This window comes from Chiloscyllium punctatum, chromosome 10, assembly GCF_047496795.1.
Source record: "Chiloscyllium punctatum isolate Juve2018m chromosome 10, sChiPun1.3, whole genome shotgun sequence".
Lineage (NCBI taxonomy): Eukaryota > Metazoa > Chordata > Chondrichthyes > Orectolobiformes > Hemiscylliidae > Chiloscyllium > Chiloscyllium punctatum.
Window position 1 is genome coordinate 100,741,547 of NC_092748.1, and position 19,174 is coordinate 100,760,720.

Consider the following 19,174-nt stretch of genomic DNA (forward strand, 5'->3'; position numbering starts at 1 on the left):
TCCATGTAGCCTTGCTTCTTTTTTTTTATTGTAGCCAAACTGTACAGAAATGTCAAATAGTCCAGCTGTTAGCTTGTAAATGGAGATGAATCTGAACCAGTTTGAAATGACCACACATTTAACAATAACGGTATGATGCAGCCAGAATGGGACAGGTTGGTACTATGGATATACGAATGTGCTAGCTTGTGATTAAATTACACGGGTTATTGGGACATTGAAGTAACATGAAGCTGACAAAATATTCATCTTCCTTGCTAATCAGCCACACTTAACACTAAACTTCTCAACGGCCTTGCCGCCCAATGACATTTACAGAATACTAAATACTTGACCTCTTTGGTTCCGTTATTTAATCCATTGATATTATAATACATTTCGATTACCCCTCCCCCCAGAATTCTTCTTCTTTCTATAAAAATAATATTTTCACTTTTTTTTAAAAATGGCAGTTTTTTTTAAAAACTAATCAACGCAACTTCTCAGTGCAAATAGAAAACGCGAACAGAACTATTATAAAACAATCATTCGCCGTATACCGGAAGCGAAAGATTTAGCTTCAAGTAATTGGAAAGATTTTAAATCCGACAAATTCACCTGTTTACTGCCAATCGCTTCCATTGCATAGCTCCCAACCGGCACTTATTAAAAAAAACGGAGTTGGGTAATTCATGACAAGTGCACTGTTTTAAGTACCATTTTTGTTTATCGTCAAGGCGTTCAGAACAAGTGCTTAATGTGCGTTCGGTACTTTGTAAGTGCTATGCAGCTCCAGCGTCTTCACGCAAGATATGATCAATAATGCACATTGCATTCATTCATTGTGGAGTGTTCCTGGACCGTGCTATCGCTGAAGGACCTCTTTTTAATACAATCGCCCATTTGGCCCACTGTGAATTCATTCGTCATCTGAAAACAGTTGGTGAAAGAAAGAAGGCTAGAAGGGGATGGAAGATACGATTAAAACACATCGTAGGAAAAGAGAAAACACAAACTCGGGAAGGGCGGGGCTAAACGTGTTGCATTCCACAGATGATGGATAATTGTATTAAAATGAGTCGATTCGTTATTTGGAAGTTGGTTGAAACGCGTGAAATCTTCGCCAAGTCGTCATTCAGACCGCCCCTATCCATGTCCGAGACACAGCCAGGTTGACTGAACAGAAAACAGAGACCCCAGTGTTCTGAGCTGCCTGCATTGCTGACCAGAAGTTACTTTCTGTGGGGCGGCCAAGAGGGGTAGTTTGTTCACTGGCGAGTAACGGTCAGTCTCTCAAAAGTTTCTCAGCGGTTAGATCGACATGCTTTTCTCTTTTATTTTCCACTTCTGTGCGTCCACGGTTCAAACAGAAGTGCGTGTGTAAACTCTACAGAGGGAGAGAAAGCAAAACAAAAACACAAGGCTGGCTTCCTTCAGCTCCGACCATTTCCACACCAGCTCTCTACAGCATAAAACAAAAGTCTTGGCGGCATAAATAATTGTGTTTCAACTTCTGGTCGAAGTTGCAAAGTAACAATCCTTTCCCCCACACACTTAAAAAAAACCTTTTTTAAAAAAGGTGACTCTGGTACCATTTAAATACATTGCTGATGTGCTTTGTTTTAAAAAAAAGTTTTACAGTGCTTCAAAGGGATTTGAGTGCTTCCATTGTCTTTAATGCACTTGGAGAGAAGCGACATCACTGCGTTTTGAACTGTGTCCAACCTTTGCTCCCGAGATGGTTCCAAGTCAGACGCTGGCCTGTCGCTGAGCCTGCTCCAAATGGACCAAATTTGACCCTCGAAAAGTCAACGACTGGAGGAAGGAGAGAAGGGAGGGGTTGGAGAAATACAAGCGTGGAGGATAACCACTCGACGGGGAAAAAAAAGTGTTTGTTGACCAAAAAAAACAAAATAAAATGGGTTGGAGGGGGTTGACTGCTGAAACACCCTCATGCACAACCGCACTCCTCCACGATCATGTTGGCCACGTCCCTCTTCACGATGTTGTACTCATCGTCAAAGTAGAGCATGGACATGGTGCTGAGTTTGGTGGGGATACAGCAGGAGTTCATGGAGCCGGGGCTCATGCCCCTCATGCGGTACTGGTTGACCACGGCGGTGTGGAACGACGACGCCGAGCCCGGAGCGCCCGCCATGTAGGCTGGGCAGCTCCCCTCGCAGTAGTTGCCATAGTAACCAGCAGGCGCGATGATCCAGTCGCTCCAGCCGATCAGCCGGAAGTCGATGTAGAACTGCTGGCGGCAGCACAGGCTCGTGCGGCCGTCACACTCCAGGCCCCGCTTCCGGATCCGGTGCTTGGCGTCCGGAGCGCGCGCCCGCACCACCAGGAACGGCCGGTGCGCCTCATCCGCGCGCTCCACCAGCACCGGTGACGCGGCCACTGCCCCGCAGGCCGAGCACTCGACCTCCAGCTCGTGGCGCCTCAGGCCCCGCTCCCACTGTGCCCTCACCGCCTCGGTCACCGGGAAGGTGTGCCAGCTGCTCCGCTTCAGCTCTAGCCGCTTCTCCACCGACGACCAGCGGGTCGACGCCCCAGCGCCCGAGCCCCGCAGGGACACCTTCACCGTCACTTGGCGCCGGCCTCCCTTGGAGGAGGAGGAGGAGGGCGGCGGCAGCAGCTTCAGGTACAGCCACAAGCTGGCCTGCTGCACCAGCAGGTTTTGGTTACCCTCGTTGGAAAGCAGAAAGTACAGGCGCGCTTTGGAGGATTCCGGTTCGTCTGCATGGACATGGACAGAGAGAATAAGTAAACAGTTATTAGGCCTGGAGTCAGAAATACATTCACCATCATCCTCTGTGTCTTAAGTTTACACTGACACTAACTCAGGTTTAACACCGAGAGGGGGCTACACTAACTCAGGTTTAACACCGAGAGGGGGCTACACTAACTCAGGTGTAACACCGAGAGGGGGCCACACTAACTCAGGTTTAACACAGAGAGGGGGGGCCACACTAACTCAGGTTTAACACCGAGGGGGGGCCACACTAACTCAGGTTTAACATCGAGAGGGGGGCCACACTAACTCAGGTTTAACACCGAGAGGGGCCGCACTAACTCAGGTTTAACACCGAGCGGGGGCCACACTAACTAACTCAGGTTTAACATTGAGGGGGGGGCCACACTAACTCAGGTTTAACATTGAGGGGGGGGCCACACTAACTCAGGTTTAACATTGAGGGGGGGGCTACACTAACACAGGTTTAACATTGAGGGGGGGGCCACACTAACTCAGGTTTAACACCGAGAGGGGGGGCCACACTAACTCAGGTTTAACATTGAGGGGGGGGCTACACTAACTCAGGTTTAACACCGAGAGGGGGCCACACTAACTCAGGTTTAACATTGAGGGGGGGGCTACACTAACTCAGGTTTAACACCGAGAGGGGGGGGCTACACTAACTCAGGTTTAACACCGAGAGGGGGGGCTACACTAACTCAGGTTTAACATTGAGGGGGGGGCCACACTAACTCAGGTTTAACATCGAGAGGGGGCTACACTAACTCAGGTTTAACACTGAGAGAGGGGGCCACACTAACTCTGGTTTAACACCGAGAGGGGGGGCTACACTAACTCAGGTTTAACACCGAGAGGGGGGGCCACACTAACTCAGGTTTAACACCGAGAGGGGGCTACACTAACTCAGGTTTAACACCGAGAGGGGGCCACACGAACTCAGGTTTAACACCGAGAGGGGGGGCCACACTAACTCAGGTTTAACACCGAGAGGGGGCTACACTAACTCAGGTTTAACACCGAGAGGGGGGGCCACACTAACTCAGGTTTAACATTGAGGGGGGGGCCACACTAACTCAGGTTTAACACCGAGAGGGGGGGCCACACTAACTCAGGTTTAACACCGAGAGGGGGGGCCACACTAACTCAGGTTTAACATTGAGGGGGGGCCACACTAACTCAGGTTTAACACCGAGAGGGGGGGCCACACTAACTCAGGTTTAACACCGAGAGGGGGGGCTACACTAACTCAGGTTTAACATTGAGGGGGGGGCCACACTAACTCAGGTTTAACACCGAGAGGGGGGGCCACACTAACTCAGGTTTAACACCGAGAGGGGGGGCCACACTAACTCAGGTTTAACACCGAGAGGGGGCCACACTAACTCAGGTTTAACATCGAGGGGGGGCCACACTAACTCAGGTTTAACATTGAGGGGGGGGGCCACACTAACTCAGGTTTAACACCGAGAGGGGGGGCCACACTAACTCAGGTTTAACACCGAGAGGGGGGGCCACACTAACTCAGGTTTAACATTGAGGGGGGGGGCCACACTAACTCAGGTTTAACACCGAGAGGGAGCTACACTAACTCAGGTTTAACACCGAGAGGGGGGCCACACTAACTCAGGTTTAACACCGAGGGGGGGGCTACACTAACTCAGGTTTAACACCGAGAGGGGCCGCACTAACTCAGGTTTAACACCGAGAGGGGGGGCCACACTAACTCAGGTTTAACACCGAGAGGGGGCCTCACTAACTCAGGTTTAACACCGAGAGGGAGCTACACTAACTCAGGTTTAACACCGAGAGGGGGGCCACACTAACTCAGGTTTAACACCGAGGGGGGGGCTACACTAACTCAGGTTTAACACCGAGAGGGGCCGCACTAACTCAGGTTTAACACCGAGAGGGGGGGCCACACTAACTCAGGTTTAACACCGAGAGGGGGGGCTACACTAACTCAGGTTTAACATCGAGAGGGGTCCACACTAACTCAGGTTTAACACTGAGAGGGGGGGCCACACTAACTCAGGTTTAACACCGAGAGGGGGGGCTACACTAACTCAGGTTTAACATCGAGAGGGGGCCACACTAACTCAGGTTTAACACCGAGAGGGGGGGCCACACTAACTCACGTTTAACATCGAGGGGGGGCCACACTAACTCAGGTTTAACATCGAGAGGGGTCCACACTAACTCAGGTTTAACACTGAGAGGGGGGGCCACACTAACTCAGGTTTAACATCGAGAGGGGTCCACACTAACTCAGGTTTAACATTGAGGGGGGGGCCACACTAACTCAGGTTTAACATCGAGAGGGGTCCACACTAACTCAGGTTTAACATCGAGGGGGGGCCACACTAACTCAGGTTTAACATCGAGAGGGGTCCACACTAACTCAGGTTTAACACCGAGAGGGGGCCACACTAACTCAGGTTTAACATCGAGAGGGGTCCACACTAACTCAGGTTTAACACTGAGAGGGGGGGCCACACTAACTCAGGTTTAACACCGAGAGGGGGGGCCACACTAACTCAGGTTTAACATCGAGGGGGGGCCACACTAACTCAGGTTTAACACCGAGAGGGGGGCCACACTAACTCAGGTTTAACATTGAGGGGGGGGCCACACTAACTCAGGTTTAACACCGAGAGGGGGCCACACTAACTCAGGTTTAACACCGAGAGGGGGGGCCACACTAACTCAGGTTTAACATCGAGGGGGGGCCACACTAACTCAGGTTTAACACCGAGGGGGGGCCTCACTAACTCAGGTTTAACACCGAGAGGGGGGGCCACACTAACTCAGGTTTAACACCGAGAGGGGGCTACACTAACTCAGGTTTAACATCGAGAGGGGGGGGCTACACTAACTCAGGTTTAACACCGAGGGGGGGCCACACTAACTCAGGTTTAACACCGAGAGGGGGCCTCACTAACTCAGGTTTAACACCGAGAGGGGGGCCACACTAACTCAGGTTTAACATCGAGAGGGGGGGGCTACACTAACTCAGGTTTAACACCGAGGGGGGGCCACACTAACTCAGGTTTAACACCGAGAGGGGGCCACACTAACTCAGGTTTAACACCGAGAGGGGGGGCCACACTAACTCAGGTTTAACATTGAGGGGGGGGGCCACACTAACTCAGGTTTAACACCGAGAGGGGGGCCACACTAACTCAGGTTTAACACTGAGAGGGGGGCCACACTAACTCAGGTTTAACACCGAGAGGGGGGGCCACACTAACTCAGGTTTAACATCGAGGGGGGGCCACACTAACTCAGGTTTAACACCGAGAGGGGGCCACACTAACTCAGGTTTAACACCGAGGGGGGGCCACACTAACTCAGGTTTAACACTGAGGGGGGGGGCCACACTAACTCAGGTTTAACATCGAGGGGGGGCCACACTAACTCAGGTTTAACACCGAGAGGGGGGGCTACACTAACTCAGGTTTAACATTGAGGGGGGGGCCACACTAACTCAGGTTTAACACCGAGGGGGGGGCTACACTAACTCAGGTTTAACATTGAGGGGGGGGCCACACTAACTCAGGTTTAACACCGAGAGGGGGGGCCACACTAACTCAGGTTTAACACTGAGAGGGGGGGCCACACTAACTCAGGTTTAACACTGAGAGGGGGGGCCACACTAACTCAGGTTTAACACCGAGAGGGGGGGCCACACTAACTCAGGTTTAACACCGAGAGGGGGGGCCACACTAACTCAGGTTTAACACTGAGAGGGGGGGCCACACTAACTCAGGTTTAACACCGAGAGGGGGGGCCACACTAACTCAGGTTTAACACTGAGAGGGGGGGCCACACTAACTCAGGTTTAACACCGAGAGGGGGGGCCACACTAACTCAGGTTTAACATTGAGGGGGGGGCCACACTAACTCAGGTTTAACACCGAGAGGGGGGGCCACACTAACTCAGGTTTAACACCGAGAGGGAGCTACACTAACTCAGGTTTAACACCGAGAGGGGGCCACACTAACTCAGGTTTAACACCGAGAGGGGGGGCCACACTAACTCAGGTTTAACACCGAGAGGGGGGGGCCACACTAACTCAGGTTTAACATCGAGGGGGGGGCTACACTAACTCAGGTTTAACACCGAGAGGGGGGCCACACTAACTCAGGTTTAACACAGAGAGGGGGGGCCACACTAACTCAGGTTTAACACAGAGAGGGGGGGCCACACTAACTCAGGTTTAACATTGAGGGGGGGGCCACACTAACTCAGGTTTAACACCGAGAGGGGGGGCCACACTAACTCAGGTTTAACACCGAGAGGGGGGGCCACACTAACTCAGGTTTAACACCGAGAGGGGGGGCCACACTAACTCAGGTTTAACATTGAGGGGGGGGCTACACTAACTCAGGTTTAACACCGAGAGGGGGGGCTACACTAACTTAGGTTTAACACCGAGAGGGGGGGCCACACTAACTCAGGTTTAACACCGAGAGGGGGCCACACTAACTCAGGTTTAACACCGAGGGGGGGGCTACACTAACTCAGGTTTAACACCGAGAGGGGGGCCACACTAACTCAGGTTTAACACCGAGAGGGGGGGCCACACTAACTCAGGTTTAACACCGAGAGGGGGCCGCACTAACTCAGGTTTAACATTGAGGGGGGGGGCCACACTAACTCAGGTTTAACACCGAGAGGGGGGGCCACACTAACTCAGGTTTAACACCGAGAGGGGGCCAAACTAACTCAGGTTTAACACCGAGAGGGAGCTACACTAACTCAGGTTTAACACCGAGAGGGGGGGCCACACTAACTCAGGTTTAACACCGAGAGGGGGGGCCACACTAACTCAGGTTTAACACCGAGAGGGGGGGCCACACTAACTCAGGTTTAACACCGAGGGGGGGGCCACACTAACTCAGGTTTAACACACGAGGGGGGGGCCACACTAACTCAGGTTTAACACCGAGAGGGGGGGCCACACTAACTCAGGTTTAACACCGAGAGGGGGGGCTACACTAACTCAGGTTTAACACCGAGAGGGAGCTACACTAACTCAGGTTTAACACCGAGAGGGGGCTACACTAACTCAGGTTTAACACCGAGGGGGGGGCCACACTAACTCAGGTTTAACACCGAGAGGGGCCGCACTAACTCAGGTTTAACACCGAGAGGGGGCTACACTAACTCAGGTTTAACACCGAGGGGGGGCTACACTAACTCAGGTTTAACATTGAGTGGGGGGCCACACTAACTCAGGTTTAACACCGAGAGGGGGGGGCTACACTAACTCAGGTTTAACACCGAGGGGGGGGCCACACTAACTCAGGTTTAACACCGAGAGGGGCCGCACTAACTCAGGTTTAACACCGAGAGGGGGCCACACTAACTCAGGTTTAACACCGAGAGGGGGCCACACTAACTCAGGTTTAACACCGAGAGGGGCCGCACTAACTCAGGTTTAACACCGAGAGGGGGCCAAACTAACTCGGGTTTAACACCGAGAGGGGCCGCACTAACTCTGGTTTAACAGAGAGGGGTGGACACCAACTGGTTTAATGGAGACAGTGTGCACATTAACTCAGGTTTAACACGGAGAAGGGGAGCAGACTAACTTGGGTTTAATGCAGAGGGGGTGCACACTAACTTGGGTTGAACAGAGAGGGGTGCACACTATCTCAGGTTTAATGCAGTAGGGGTGCACATTAACTCAGATCTAACCCACAGAAGGGGGCAGACTAACTCGGGTCAGCTTTAACATGGATGGGGGTCTCACTAACTCGGGTCAAACGCAGAGGGGGCACACACCTACTCGGGCTGAACAGAGAAGGGGCACACTAACTCAGGTTTAACACGGGCGAATGCTAACTTAGGTTTAACACAGAGGAAGGCACACTAACTCAGCTTTAACATGGAGAGTTAGGTTTAACATGGGGGGGAGCACACTAACTCAGGTCAAACACTGAGGGAGGCATACTAACTCAGGTCTAACGCAGAGGTGGGTGCACTATCTCAGGTTTAACTCAGGCGGGGATGTCATGATTGTCACAGGGTCAGGCAGGTGGACCTTACAGGCCTCTGAGGATTACCAGACCTGAAACGTTAACTTTGATTTCTCTTCACAGATGATGCCAGACCTACTGAGCTTTTCCAGCAACTTCTGTTTTTTGGTTCTCATTGAATATTAATTCCCTAATTGGGGCTGCTAATCTGGTCCATCTGGGAACCCTGGCTGACAGATATATAAAAGTGGGTGAGAGGGAGCATGTGGCATCCACCAACGCTTTTGACACCTTTAAGGAGAGATGCGAACCACGGGAGGGTGGTGTGCTTCATTTTGCCCCCCCACTGTCCCAATTCTATTTTGACTTAATCACTACTCTACCCTTCACGTTTTTCAAGTAAGCATTGCTGGTTCCCTGGAGACAACTGTTTTTCCTGGTGGTGGAAATATTGAATAAAATTATTTGCATGATGCTGTCTTCATGGAGCCCCTGCAATTAGCGTACATAACATAGGAGCTGTGGGGAAAAGTAAGCAACACTACTGTGTAGCAACAAGATACCAAGACAAAAAAAACAGGATTCAGAATCTCCTCACTTCAGGGGACTGAGTCAACGCTGGATAATAAACAGGAGGGTCAGAAGTCCTGTTCACTCTGACAGTTAGCTCAGGAAGCTAGATCAGTGTGAACTACTTTTCACGTGAAAATAAAAGGTGACTTGGTGACAGGATACTGGCGTCTGTGGAGTTATTTCAGTGGTGATGAGAGGAAAGAAATACACCCTGAACTAAACTGCCTCTCTTATTTTGAGGATCTTGTGTCTGTTTTGGAGTTCCTGATGCAGTACCCACCCTCCATCCACACACATACACACCCTGGAAGATCAGATTTAAGCTGGTGTGGGTTCTTCTCTCCATTAGCAACTGGAGCTATCCCTGTAGTTATATGAGAGGTGGTCTGAAAATCAAATAAGAACCAGGACAATTTGGTATCAAGTGAGCTGCAAGTTGTTTAAGCCTGCCATCAAAGTTTGGACTGCTTGCCACCAGACCATGGATAATATGGAATTACCCCGAAATGTTGAATGCCATTTGACTTTTGAATTCCCTGCTGGTAAATGATGGCCTGTGATCTGTGACTAACACTTCTGGGAGTATGTTGTTGCAAAAGTTGTTTGCAGCATTTCTATCATCGTCCTTCTGTTTGACAAATGAAGTCAATGCATGTCTAGCCACCTTGAGTGGGCATCCACAATGACTAAAATCTTGAATCTGTGGTGCAACCAGCATAGTAAATGTATATTCTGGATTAGTGGTGCTGGAAGAGCACAGCAGTTCAGGCAGCATCCAACGAGCAGTGAAATCGACGTTTCGGGCAAAAGCCCTTCATCAGGAATAAAGGGGAATTTAAGCTGGTGTGGGTTCTTCTCTTCATTAGCAACCGGAGCTATCCCTGTCGATTTCGCTGCTCGTTGGATGCTGCCTGAACTGCTGTGCTCTTCCAGCACCACTAATCCAGAATTTGGTTTCCAGCATCTGCAGTTATTGTTTTTTACCCCATAGTAAATGTGTAGCTGACCCCACGGTTTACTTGGCAGTTTGAGAACCAGGGGAGTTTGTGTTGGGATTTTTGACAATGTCAAGATGACTGGTGGAGGCATGTGACTTTGGTTTAAACCTTGAGGTGCTGAGACCATTTGGTATGTGGATTTAATGACATGACCATGCAGAATGCCTACTACCTGAATCAACTGGATTTCAAACACGCACTACAAAAGGCCTTATCATTAAAAATTTAGCAAGGAGAAAATATGAGTTAGAGGGTATGCCGATGGAAGTGGACACCCTCGCCAAGCCAAGTAAGCTTGGGGATTACTACTTAGGCTAAAGCAAGTGCTTAGTCTCACATGACATATCCTGAACAGACAGACTCTAGATCAGCCCACCACTCAACTCCAAAACGAAGCCAAGCCTTGGCCGAACGGTTAACATTTTCAGTGTCCAGCCAGCAAGCCATTGTACTTGCTGCTGGTATACAGACTCCAAGTCGGAAAAGAATCCCACTAGGCCTGAGTTGAGCAAGCAAACTCATAGGCCAATAACCAGGAGAGCCCAGCTACAGTTGATTTGGGTCAGTTAAATTGCTCAGCAACACCCAAATCAGAACCAATCAAAATAACTGTCTAATTAAATAGTCACTTGATTTTAATGTAGGTTGATACCAACAAGCTAAATCAGTCATTGCAGAATCAATCTTCAATAAATTAGCTTTGGACTCCCAACCCTTAGGTTTGTGTCAGAACTCAGCTAAACTGAGAACCTATACCAGGAAAGCCCTACTGATTAAGGCTCCTGTTTCATGAGAAGCAGCACTGATTCATTTACCACTGATTGTAGTAAAAGGCTCGAGCTCAAGCCTGATGGGGTGAAATTGGTTGAGAAAGATTCACCTTAATTGGCTCAACATCCTTTGATTAGAAACTGGGTGCCTGAGTGAAGTACTAATTAAATATCAGGAGGTTTTTCAAGAAGGTCTGGGAACTTTCAAAGGAGCCAAGGCCACTTTACATGTTGACCAGGAAGCAATTCCATGCTTCTGCAAGGCTGCTCAGTCCCATTTGCCGATTGTGCAAAAGCAGAGGCAGAAATCAGGAGGCTGGAAAGCGAATGAATCATCAAACCAGCCCAGTTTGAGGAATGGGCAGTACCTGCTGTACCCAATTGTGAAGTCTGACGGATCAGTTCGCATTTGTGGGGATTTCAAATGAACAGTAAACCACTTCTTGCAGCTGGAAAAATACCCAATCCCTTGCATAGAGAATTTATACACAAAGCTGGCGAGGGTGGGGGATGGGGAGCTGTCCTTTATGAAGCTGGACATGCACTTGATGAGAATTCCCAGAAGTATGCTTCAAATAATACCCATAAGGATTTGTAACAATATATGAGGCTGCCTTTTGGGACATCATGAGCCTGCGATTTTTCAGCAAACATTTTATACGATCAACCCCAGGTCATCATTTACCTGGTTGGTGTGCAAATAACAGGGAAGACCAATAAAGAGCACTTAGAGAACTTGGACATAGTCCTTAGATTTTTCCTGAAGGCAGATCTTTGCCTTAGAAGGGAAAAGTGTGTGTTCCAGGCATCCCCAGTGACCTACTTGGGCTACAGATTCGACAAGACCAGTTTACACTTATTGGAAGATAAAGTGAGGGTGATCAAAGTGCTCTGGCTCTCATGTCTGAACTGGAGCTTAGGATTTTCTTTGGATTGGTGAATTATTGCAGAAAGTTCATAAGTAACCTGGCCTTTATCCTGGAACCCTTCCATCTGCTATTGAAAAAGGGTCAGCCTTGGAAATTGTCTCAAAGTCAAGGCATAGCCTTTAGGGCAGTAATGAAACATCTTTCATCATCTAAGGTGTTGAAACACTATGATCCCGTGCAAGATCTGGTGCTGACATGCGATGTCTCCCTGTAAGGTATCGGGATAGAGTTGGCTCACAGATGGCCCAATGGGCAGGAATGACCAATAGCTTATGCTTCCTGGCCTTTGGCTGATGCACAGCGCAAATATACCCAGGTAGAGAAGGAAGGTTTGGCGGTAGTCTTTGGTGTGGAAAAGTTCCACCAATACCTATATAGATGTAAATTTGTAATAGTAACAGACCACAAACCCCTGCTAGGGCTGCTCAGAGAGGACAAGATCATGTAACCCATAGTTTCAGGTCAAGTTCAACAGTGGGCTCTCATTCTAAGTGCTTACAATTGCAAGTTGGAACATTGTCCAGGAGGCTAAGTAGCAAATGAGGATGTCTTGAGCTGCCTCCTGCTGGCAGATACACCACCAGTGATGCCGACACTGGGAAGAGTCCATTCTGCTTTTAAACTTTATGAACACCCTTCCTGTCACTGCTGACAACATGAAACTGTGGACACAAAAAGATCTGGTCCCGGCAAAACTAAAACAGCTGGTGATGATGGGGGAAACAACCAGAACTGAAACATTTTTGGACCTGGAGAGTCCAGATCACCATGGAGGACGATATTTTATTACAGGGAGCAAGAGTGATTGTCCCAAGCAAAGACCGCCATCAAATGCTGACTTAACTCCACTAGACTCTTAGAGTGGTGCTGGAAAAGCACAGCAGATTAGGCAGCATCCGAGGAGCAGGAAAATCGATGTTTCGGGCAAAAGCCCTTCATCAGGAGGCTCCTGCCCAAAACGTCGATTTTCCTGCTCCTCAGATACTGCCAGACCTTGCTGTGCTTTTCCAGCACCACTCTAATCTAGACTCTGATCTCCAACATCTGCAGTCCACACTTTTGCCTACTTAACTCCACCTAGAGTCATCCATGGGTTTCCAAAATGAAGATGGTGATACGTTATCTCTGGTGACCAGGATTGGACATAGCCATGCTTGTGGGGCAATGTGCAGAGCGCCAACAATGACAAAAATTACCACCAGCAGCTCCCCCCCCCCACCCCTCCCATTCGTGGAAATGATTGGGTACATCCTGGACTTGGTTACACATCAACTATGCCAGCCCTTTTACGCACTCAACATTCTTCGTCATTGTGGATACCCAGTCAAAATGGTTGGGCATGCATTGAGTTCATTCATTAAATAGGGGATGACAATAGAAAAGCTGCAAGCATCTTTTGCGATACATGGGCTCCCAGAAGTATTATAGAGTCATGGAGATGTACAGCACGGGAACAGTCCATCTCATCCATGCTCACCAGATATTCTAATTAATCTACCCCAATTTACTAGCATTTGGCCCATATCCCTCTAAACCCTTTCTATTCATGTACCCATTCCAATGCTTTTTTAACTGTTGTAATTGTACCAGCCTCCAGCACCTCCACTTCCTCTGGAAGCTCATTCCATCCAAGCACCACACTCTGTGTGAAAATGTTGCCACTTAGGTCCCTTTTAAATCCTTCCCCTCTTGCCTTAAATCTATGTCCTCTAGTTTTGGACTCCCTTACCATGGGGAAAAGACCTTGGCTATTCACTATTCATCCTATCCATGACCCTCATGAATTTATAAACCTCATATAAGTCACTTCTCAGTGTCTGACACTCCAGAGAAAACAGCCTCAGCCTATTCGGCCACCTCCCCATAGCTCAAACCCTCCAACTCTGGCATTATCCTTGGAAATCTTTTCTAAGCATTTCAAATTTCACACCATCATTCCTATAACAGGGAGACCTGAAATGAATGCAGTATTCCAAAAGTGGCCTAACGAATGTCCTGTACAGCTGCAACATGACCTCCCAATTCCTGCTGACTAACAAAGACACGGGTACCAAACATCTTCTTCACTACCCTGTCCACCTGTGATTCCACTTTCAAGGAACTATGAACCTGCATCCCAAGGTCTCTTTTTCAGCAACACATCCCACGACCTTATCATTAAGTGTATAAATCCTTCCCTGATTTGCCTTACCAAAATGCAGCAACCTGCAGACTAGGGGCCATCGTTTACCAGCAGGGAATTCAAATATTTCTTAAAGTTGAATTCAGAATAAGGACAGCTCCAACCATCAATCGTACAATGGTCTGGTGGAGAGCGCAGCCCAAACGTTGAAGGCAAGCTTAAAGAAACAGCCTGCAGCTACACTAGACAACAACTGTTCCGGTTCCGATTTAATTTTCGGACCACCCCTCATGCAGCTCCAGGGATCGCTCCAGCAGAGTTGCTAATGGGTTGAAGTCTCCAGGTTAAATCTGACCTCCCAGACCTGGGCAGGTGAAGGGCATTGAAATGGCATCAGGAATGCTGGGCACAAGACTCCTCTACACAAGAGAGGCAGTTTATCTCAGGAGACATAAATTTAGTGCCAAAACCACAGAAATGACCCTGCATAACTAAGAGGCATAGTTGACTTGCGGTCAGGTCCTATGATGTACAAAATTCAGGTAGGTAAGGCGGGATTGAACAAGCATGAGGACCACATGAAAGCTGCAAATTCACAACCAGGGCACGAGCAAATCTTACTCAGTCCCACAGAACAGCCAGAAGGCTGTCAAACTCCATGGCTGCTTCCCCCCCTGTCTTGCGTCAAAGAAAGCTTGGAGACTGAGATAAACACATCGGATGTTAGAGCCTCAATACTTTTTCCACCTGAAGAAGAGGATGAATTTTTTGCGAGATGCTCCAGGCACAAGAGGGAGGCTGCAATCTTGCAAACACTGCCTGTATCCAAGGCCGAGTCAAAAGAGCCGAACCTGGTACAAAAATGCCCCAGGAGATGCAGCAGCACTTACAGTGGGAGAAGTGTAGTGATTGTAATGAGGTCAACCAGGTGGACTTTATTGAATATGAGTTTTCTGATTGGGGAAGTTAAACTGATCCAAACAGGGAGCGCTGGCTGACAGATATAAACAGGAGTGTTGGACATCCTATTCACTCTGAGAGCTGGCTGAGAGGAAGTCGGACCTGTGTCAACTGCTATGCATGTGGAAATAAAGGGTGATTTGGTGATGGGGTAAACCACCCTCTGTGGAGTTATTCCAGAGGGGATGCACTAACTCAGGTTTAACACAGGGAAGGTGGCACACTGACTCAGGTTTAACATAGTGAGGGGGCACACTAACTCAGGTTTTACAGGGAGTAGGGACATACTAACTCAGGTTTAACACAGAGAGGGGGGCACACTAACAGGTTTAACATGGAGGAGGGGTCACACTAACACAGGTTTAACACAGGGGGGCACACACTAACTCAGGTCTAACATGGGAAGGTGCACACTAACTCAGGATTAACAAGGACACTGGGGTACACTAACACAGGTCTAACACAGAGCGGGGGGCACACTAACACAGGTCTAACATGGAGAGGGGGGCACACTAACACAGGTCTAACACGGAGAGGGGGGCACACTAACACAGGTCTAACACAGAGGGGGGCACACTAACACAGGTCTAACATGGAGAGGGGGGCCACACTAACTCAGGTTTAACACAGAGAAGGGGCTACACTAACTCAGATTTAACACAGAGAAGGAGCCACACTAACTCAAGATTAACACAGAGAGGGGGATACACTAACTCAGGTCCAACACAGAAAGGGAGGTACACTAACTCAGGTTTAACACAGAGAGGGGGGCACACTAACTCAGGTTTAATACAGGGAGGAGGCATACTAACTTTAGGGTGGCACAGTGGATAGCACTGCTGCCTCACAGCGCCAGAGAACCGGGTTCAATTCCCACCTCAGGCGAATCTCTGTGTGTAGTTTGCACAATCTCCCTATGTCTGTGTGGGTTTCCTCCGGGTGCTCCGGTTTCCTCCCACAATCCATTGGCCATGCTAAATTGCCCGTAGTGTTAGGTGAAGGAGTAAATGTAGGGGAATGGGTCTGGGTGGGTTGCGCTTCAGTGGGTTGGTGTGGACTTGTTGGGCCGAAGGACCTGTTTCCACACTGTAAATTAAGTAATCTAACTCAGGTTTAACGCAGAAAGGGCCACACTAACTCAGGCGTAACACAGAGAGGGGGCCACACTAACTCAGGTTTAACACCGAGAGGGGCACACTAACTCAGGATTAACAAGGGGGGAAACAAAAACTCACGATTAACACAGAGTGGGAGGCACGCTAACGCAGGATTAACACAGATAGGGGTGCACACTAACTGAGGATTAACACGGGGGTCACTAACTTAGGTTTAACATGGAGGGGCACACTAATTCAGGATTAACACCAGGGGGCACACTAACTCAGGTTTAACACGGGGGAGGTGCACACTAATTCAGGACTAACACTGGGGGACACACTAACTCAGGATTAACAGGTGTGGGGGCTTTCGGAACATGTCTCTCTGTAACTTCACACCACTAAGCCTTGGGGACATTGTTAACAAGCACCTCTCATTAAAACAGAAAACACCTCTTCCAAATAAACAGATGAAAGAAATGGCTCAAAAGCCTCCTCATCAGCTTCACACATTGGTGCTGCAGGCTGGAAATCACACTGTGTCACATTCAGAGACATCCACAACATGCCATCGGGGATGGGCTACCTAATCAGGCTGCTATAGAAAAGTGTCAAAAAGTGTGGTCCTGGAAGCACAACAGGTCAGGCAGCATCTGAGGAACAGGAAAATCAATGTTTTGGGCACAAGTCCTTCATCAGGAATGTTGGGAGGTGGGGGGGGGGGGGAATAAGACATAAATAGGAGGCTGGGGGTGTGGGTGAGGTAACTGGGAAGGCAATAGGTAGATGCAGGTGTGGGGTGATGGTGGTAGGTCTGAGGGGACAGTGGAGTGGATAAGTGGGAAGGAGGATGGACAGGTAAGTTAGGTCAAGAGGGCTGTGCTGAGTTGGAGGGTTGGATCTGTCATGGGGTGGGGGGAGGGGAGATGAGGAAACTGGGAAAGTTGATGTTGATGCTGTATGTTTGGAGGGTCCCAAGGTGGAAGATGAGACATTCTACTCCCAGGCTTGGATTTGACAGTGGAGGAGGCCCAGGACTTGCATGTCCTTGGCAGAGTGGATGGGGGAGTTGAGGTGGTGCATCCATTGCTCTCAAAGTGGCCTCCTCTGCATTGGGGAGACAGGACGCCAACTTAAACATGTCAGAGAACATCTCTGGGACACACACACCTAACAACCCCATCACCCTGTGGCTGATCACTCCCTCTCCCACTCCGCCAAGGACATGCAAATCCTGGCCCTCCTCCTGCACCAAATCCAAGCCATCCGATGCCTGTAGGAAGAATGCCTCATCTTCCACCTTGGGACCCTCCAATCACAGGGCATCAACATAGACGTCACCCAGTTTCTTCATCTCCCCTCCCCCACCTTATCCCTGATCCAACTCTCCAACTCAGCACCGCCCTCTTGAACTGTCCTACCTGTCCATCTTCTTCCCCTCCCTTCCCTCTGACCTATCACCATCACACCCCCCCCCATCACCTTCCCAGCTACCTCACCTCCAAGCTCCTATTTATCTTTCAACCCCCTTCCCCCCACCCCATCCTCCACACATTCCTAACTGAAGGGCCTATGCCCTAAACGTCGATTCTCCTGCCCCTCGGATAATGTCTAACCTGCTGTGTTTTTCCAGCGCCACACTTTCCGACTCTGATCGCCAGCATCTATGGTCCTCACTTGAAAAGACCACTCTCTATTTCTGGGAATCACGGTGGCCAGAGAGGGCTTGTTCAGGTTAATCCGGGGAAATTCGCGACTTTCCCTCCGGTACAGAGTCAATGGTCATGTCAATGGCAACCCCCTGGCGGGGGATATTTGTTTTACGCGCGTTTAGACTGAAACATGAGAATAATAAAAAAATAACTTTTCTCTTCCACGCTGGGACTTCGGGCATACTTTGATGTGCGTTCTCGCGCATCATTACCACGACATGCCAGAAATACTGCAGGGTTCAGTGCACTTCAATGTAACTGGCTCATTCAAGCACGGCTTTACAGTTTACCCCCTATAATACTGGCACACTTACATATTGGCAAAAACGTACAGTCGCCATGTGCAAGTGAATCCAACTGTATGCAACAGATTGGGTGATCAAAACCTTTCATTTTTACAAGCTGACCCTTGCCCAGATCATCAATCCCCAAATGCACTTTGTGCACAGACTCGGTTGAAGTTAGAATTGAATGTTTAGATTAGAACTTGTTCTGAAGCAGAGTGTATCTTCTGAAGCATTTTTGTTATCGATACGTTTCCGACAGAAAAGACAGTCGGCTGATGTAAAGATGGTATGGTTTAGGTCGACAGGTTTCAAAGACTTCGTGTTGTCACGGCAGGAGAAGCAACTAGGACTCTGCCACACAGCAGCCGCATAGAGGCTTCTGTAAAAATGTGGGAGCGCGTTATTCCAAGGCCCTGAAAACCATGTTCGCGCCGCTATTGTGGAGCTGACTGCAGACTGGGATGCAGCATTTTCTTTGCAAAGACCTACCGGCTGTCGGGAGCTCTCTGGAAGGGAGGTTCTTCACCTAACTTGCAAGGAAAGTAACCAGGAAAGTGTGCGCACGATACAAACTATGAAACGCTGGAACACTCTCTGATGCTTACTTTCCTCATGTCGCTGCCAAACCAATGGGTCTCATTCGAAAAGGAAAGTTATAGCCACGCTGTAACCCGGCAGGAAAACACCATTTTAGGTTTAATCCCGAGAGCTTGCTTCCTTTGAAATCAGACCTCCCCCCCATACGTATCAGGAATCGTGCGTTTATTATGGTTACGGAGAGGGTATTTTATCTGTAATACTATACTGTATCAAGTATCGCCTCCGAATAGATCTAACGATTTCATTGAATCCCTACAGTGTGGAAGCTGGCCCTTCGCCCCATCGAGTCCACACCGACCTTCTGAAGAGCATCCCAACCAATCCCTGTAACCCTACATTTCCCATGGCTCTAGCATCTAACCTGCGCGTCTTCGGACTGTGGGAGGAAACCAGATCACCGAAGG

At 49.3% G+C, this 19,174-nt stretch overlaps 1 protein-coding gene across 1 annotated transcript in view; it reads right to left on the reverse strand.

Moving 5' to 3' along the window:
- Window positions 1-19,174, reverse strand: part of LOC140482405 (inhibin beta B chain-like) — a 20,638-nt gene continuing 1,464 nt past the window's right edge. Inside the window, exon 2 of the mRNA XM_072579880.1 lies at window positions 1-2,721. Coding sequence (XP_072435981.1) covers window positions 1,931-2,721 — 791 coding nt within the window. The 3' untranslated portion in view covers window positions 1-1,930. The remainder of the gene's footprint in view (window positions 2,722-19,174) is intronic.